Raw genomic sequence first — 4,663 nt, 5'->3', positions numbered from 1 at the left:
GCTCCGGTTTTTCTTTGGTCAAATATTTTTAATTTAAGTGTAAACAACTGTGTTACTGTGTTTACATTTATTCAGAAGAAGGGTGGTTGCGCACYGCTAATAAATCTAAAGAAGTCAGCAGATTGAGTTGAAACTTCACTTTGTCACAGTCTCCCATCCTGAGCAGCACATTGGTGACAGTGGAGCGGAGAAACTCTCTTTTAACAGGAAGAAACCTCCAACAGAACCAGGCTSAGGACAGGCGGCCATCTGGCTCGACTGGCTGAGTTTGGGTGGGAACAGGAAGGAAACACAAACACAAGTAACTGGTCCAGATCTATTTCCCTCTGGAAGAGAGACGAAGAAAACACGTTATTGATAGAAGTAATTATAACAAACACGTAGAGGAGAGAGACTAAAGACAACAGCAGAGTGAGGAAATGTGCTCAGTTTGTGCTCCAGCAGTCTAAACCTATAGCAGCAGAACTAAGGAATAAGTCATGAAAATTAAGTCTAACTTAAGGATTGTTCAAAAATTAAAGTCTTCAGTCTAATCTTAAAAGTAGACTGTGTCAGCCTCACGGACAGAAACTGGAAGTTGGTTCCAGAAGAGAGGAGCTTGAAAACTGAAAGCTCTGCCTCCCCTTTTAGAAACTTGAGGAAGCACAAGTAAACCTGCAGTCTGAGAGCGAAGTGCTCTGCTAGGAAAATATGGAACAATAAGATATTTAAAATAACTTACTACAGACCAGAAACTTGTATTTTTCAAAAACATTAAAAGCAAAACAATAAACCCAAAGACGAACAGATGGGAACAAAACGCGAAGTTGCTGGAAAGACTGGAAATGTTTCAATTTCAAAAAAGTGGTAGTTGGGTTATGAGTTTTAAACTAAATATAATTTACTGTATTTTACTCGAAAAAAATCTCATCAAATGTTTTAAGATTCTAAAAAAAACATTTTCACTCTCCTTTTCTGAATTCACTTCTCATTTTTTCACATCAAATCAACTTCATTCCTTTTTTTCTTTTTTTTTTTTTAACATTTCCAGAGCTTCCCCCAAAGGAAGCACGTTAGACGGTGGGTGATGCTCAGTGTGACTGGGTGGCCCGGTGTCAGAGTGCGGCTTGTGTCAGCATTTTAAACCTTGTGACAATATGAATAAAGCATGATATGGTGGGCAGKGGCTGACAGGAGAACAAGCTCAGCCAGTGTTTTGGTGACGGTGGACAAGTTTAAAACCTTAAAGTTTAATGGAGGCCACGCCACAGTGCGCGTGGGTCCTGTGGTTTAACTGGGCTGCTACACACGCTGCTTTAGCTGTGGGACGTACGAGTGATGCTAATAAAGTCAACAGCCTGCCTCTTGTGTGATGAATCAGGGTCACCACCACTACACCACTAGTGGGAAGTGAATATGGTCAATCAGCCTCTCTTTTGTGCAGAAAGACTGTTTTAGTTCAACCCGACTCTCGTAAAGTTGTTGACCTCCCAGAATCCTGTGGTTTCATTGGTCTGTGTTCATCTCATCATCCTAATGTCTCAACAAAGATGCAGATTTCACCACAGTTCCCTGTGACTGCATATAAAGTCTCCTTGTTTTCCTGTTATTTATATTCTGTTTTCTCTTTTTCTTTACTTCAATTTAATCTGTTTCACTGTGAAACTCAAGTGTTGCTTTAGTAAAAAGGATCAGGAGAATGTGTGAAGATGAGAGAATGAGCGTGTCTCCAGGAGTTCTGCACTTTGAAAATTAAAATACRAAGAATTGGTGTGGCAAGGAGTCTTTGTTTAAGATGACTAGCTGATCATTGTTTACTTTTTTTTATATCAAGACCACATTTTAAAGTATTTTAGGTTGCTTATTGTTTACCCTTTGTGTATAATTGTGCTATTGCTAGCTTTACAAGTTTTTTTGTGCATTTTCACGTAAAGCCTACGGGGACAGGGACTGCAATATAGCCAGTAATAGAGGTCCTGCATACATGGCAACATGTTTTATGCATAACTTGCCAGTAAAACTGTTATGTATTTTTTATCTGCTAAATAAACTTCAGTTGATTTASATATTGTCCACTACTGTGCAGAAAAATAACTCATCCTGATGAACAATTATTTAGACTTTGTACTCAGTTCAGGGGGACTTTTTTATTTTGCGTTACCATTGCATTACCTCGCCATATTAAGTCATTTATTACTGTTCTGCCTGCTGGTTTATTAACAAATTCACATGCTCACCATAATATGGGAGTTAGCCTATTACTTTAATTCAGYTTTGGATTAAATGTATCACAGAAACACGCAGGGAGATATTTAATATGCAGATGTTTTTAACTCTGTGCAGCCACAAAATATCACAATCAAATTTCCGAACTTGTGGTGACATGTTTTGATAACTGGATATTTCAAAATAAAAGTCTGATTTAATTCAGTTCATACTAAACAAACCTTCATGTGGGAACGCAAAACAGTATTGCGAGGGAATGCAAATGTTTGCGAGGTAACACAAAGGTATTGCGTGGGAATGCAAAAGAACCCCGCCCCCCATGTCCCGTCGCGGGCTCCGTACCTTCTCAGGGTAGTTAAAAGAAATGTAATCATATAAGTTTGATTATTTGTTTTTATCACAGTAATGAGACAAGAGCATTAAAGCATTTGTAATGATTTTACAGTTATCTTTGTCTAAAAAGCAGTCAAGTTAAATGCTGAGGCAGCCATTTATAGTGACTATAATTGTGACAAAGTATTTTTATTTTCTAAATATAACCTACTTGATGCAATTGATCACTTTTTTCTGAAGAAATTCATCTGTAAAGTATATTTGAGTCTCCATGGAACTCTATCAAAATCCTACCTCTCACAAACATGTTTAATGCTACTCTTTTAAACAGTAGTTGTGATTAGTTTAATGAAAATGCTCATGTTAACATGTCCGTTTGAACACTTTGACCAGCGGAATGCAGCAACTTGACTGTTTATTGCGTAGAAGTTTCAGAATCTAAACTTAAGTGTGTGTGAGTGTGTGTGACTGAGGCCTCCTTCCTCACATGGGATGGCCGAGCTCTGTCTACCAAATCCAGTGTGTCAGTGAGCAAATTGAAAATGCCAATTTCACTTTCCCCTGCTCCGCATCTTATCTCTCCCTTCTCCTCATCCCACCACTTAGCTTATGTTTAAATGAATAAGGTCCTTTCACGCACGTGTCAGTGTTCGATTTCTGCCTTCGCTTCCCTGACCGTCTCAACACCTCCACGACCTCCTCATCCTTCTCCCTATCTCCTTCTTGTCAACTGTCCTGTCTTATCTCCTTCCATATCACTTCCCTTATCTCCTCATCCCAGTTTCCATTCCTCCAAGCCTGTTCAACTGTAACCCATCTTCTCTATGTGTGTTTATGAAATATGTCTGCTTTTGAAGATTTGGATTTATGCATGCTTATGTTCTTGAGCCGTATTGCTGTCTGCATAGGACGAGTTTGGGTGAATCACTATGCAAATGAATCAATTTTTCACACAGTTCCCAATTTGCATTGAATTCATTATAAATCAACAATTTCTTTCACGCTTTCTGTGTCTGTTTTTCTGTTGCAGTATGACTATGAGGGCAGTGATATCAGTGACCTGCCGGTTGACCTCTCTGTGGTGTGGAATGGAAACTTTGTCATCGACAACCCTTTCAACATTCAAGGTAGGAAATGTATCCTTATTTGTAATTYATACTTTTTTCTTTTTCCTTTTTTCCTCCGTGTTGGTAAAACATGCAAGGCATGCCRCTCATCTGCAACAGATTTGTGATAAGTAACAACATGTGCAGTGCCCCCACATCCCCCCACCCCATCATAGAAACTCTGTTATTTTATTTCTGACAACAATCAGAAATAAAGGTGAGAGTGTACTTTTTGTTTTAAAAAACATTTTTGTTTTGTTTTGTTTTTTGTCCCAAGAATAGGAGAAAAGTGGAAGTAGAGGCTATGGTGATGAAAATAAACTTTTATCACAGACATTAACAGATTTCACTCAGCATTCTGCCTTGTATGTTTGGGATTCCAGTGGGGAATCTGTGCCCCTGTTTGCTGAAGCCCTCTCAACCTATTCTTTGTTTAAAAAAAAAGAGAATTTCATCAAGAAGGGGGTCTCTTCTGTCAAAAAGTGGGAGTTTCTTGGGTGTGGGCGTGATTTGGTAATCTGTGGTTAATTGGATGGACTCCAGAAGATGTATTGACTAAAATTAGTATTCATATTAAAAACAACAATCTTTTTTTTTCAGATGAGATTGGGCCATTATGACTGAGCTAAATTGTTACTCATCCCTCCACATGAATGGTATTCAGAGCTAGCACCTTCCTGTCTCGAGTTATGACTAAAATCAATATTCATAAAATTAGCAATCTGATCTGTTTCACTTCTCCCCAGCTGCCTTTATCCAAACTACGCTCACATGTCAATCTGACCAATCATAGTTTACTCAAACTACACCCATGTGTCAATCTGACCAATCATATTTTATTAAAACTACGCCCACATGTCATTCTGACCAATCATACTTTACCCAAACTACGCCCACATGCCAATCCGACCAATCATATTTTACCCAAACTACGCCCACATCAATCCAATCAATCATAGTTTACCCAAACTACACTTACATATCAATCTGATCAATCATAGTTTACCCAAACTACACTT

At 38.5% G+C, this 4,663-nt stretch overlaps 1 protein-coding gene across 1 annotated transcript in view; it reads left to right on the top strand.

The window, feature by feature from the left end:
- LOC106522373 (plexin-A1) overlaps positions 1-4,663 on the top strand; it is a gene marked incomplete in the record, with an annotated part of 278,427 nt that overhangs the window by 194,972 nt on the left and 78,792 nt on the right. Inside the window, 1 exon segment of the mRNA XM_014015353.1 lies at positions 3,569-3,665. Coding sequence (XP_013870807.1) covers positions 3,569-3,665 — 97 coding nt within the window.

Source organism: Austrofundulus limnaeus, unplaced genomic scaffold (assembly GCF_001266775.1).
Source record: "Austrofundulus limnaeus strain Quisiro unplaced genomic scaffold, Austrofundulus_limnaeus-1.0 Scaffold128, whole genome shotgun sequence".
Lineage (NCBI taxonomy): Eukaryota > Metazoa > Chordata > Actinopteri > Cyprinodontiformes > Rivulidae > Austrofundulus > Austrofundulus limnaeus.
Note: the sequence above shows the minus strand (reverse complement) of the source record. Positions and strands in the feature narration are given on the sequence as shown.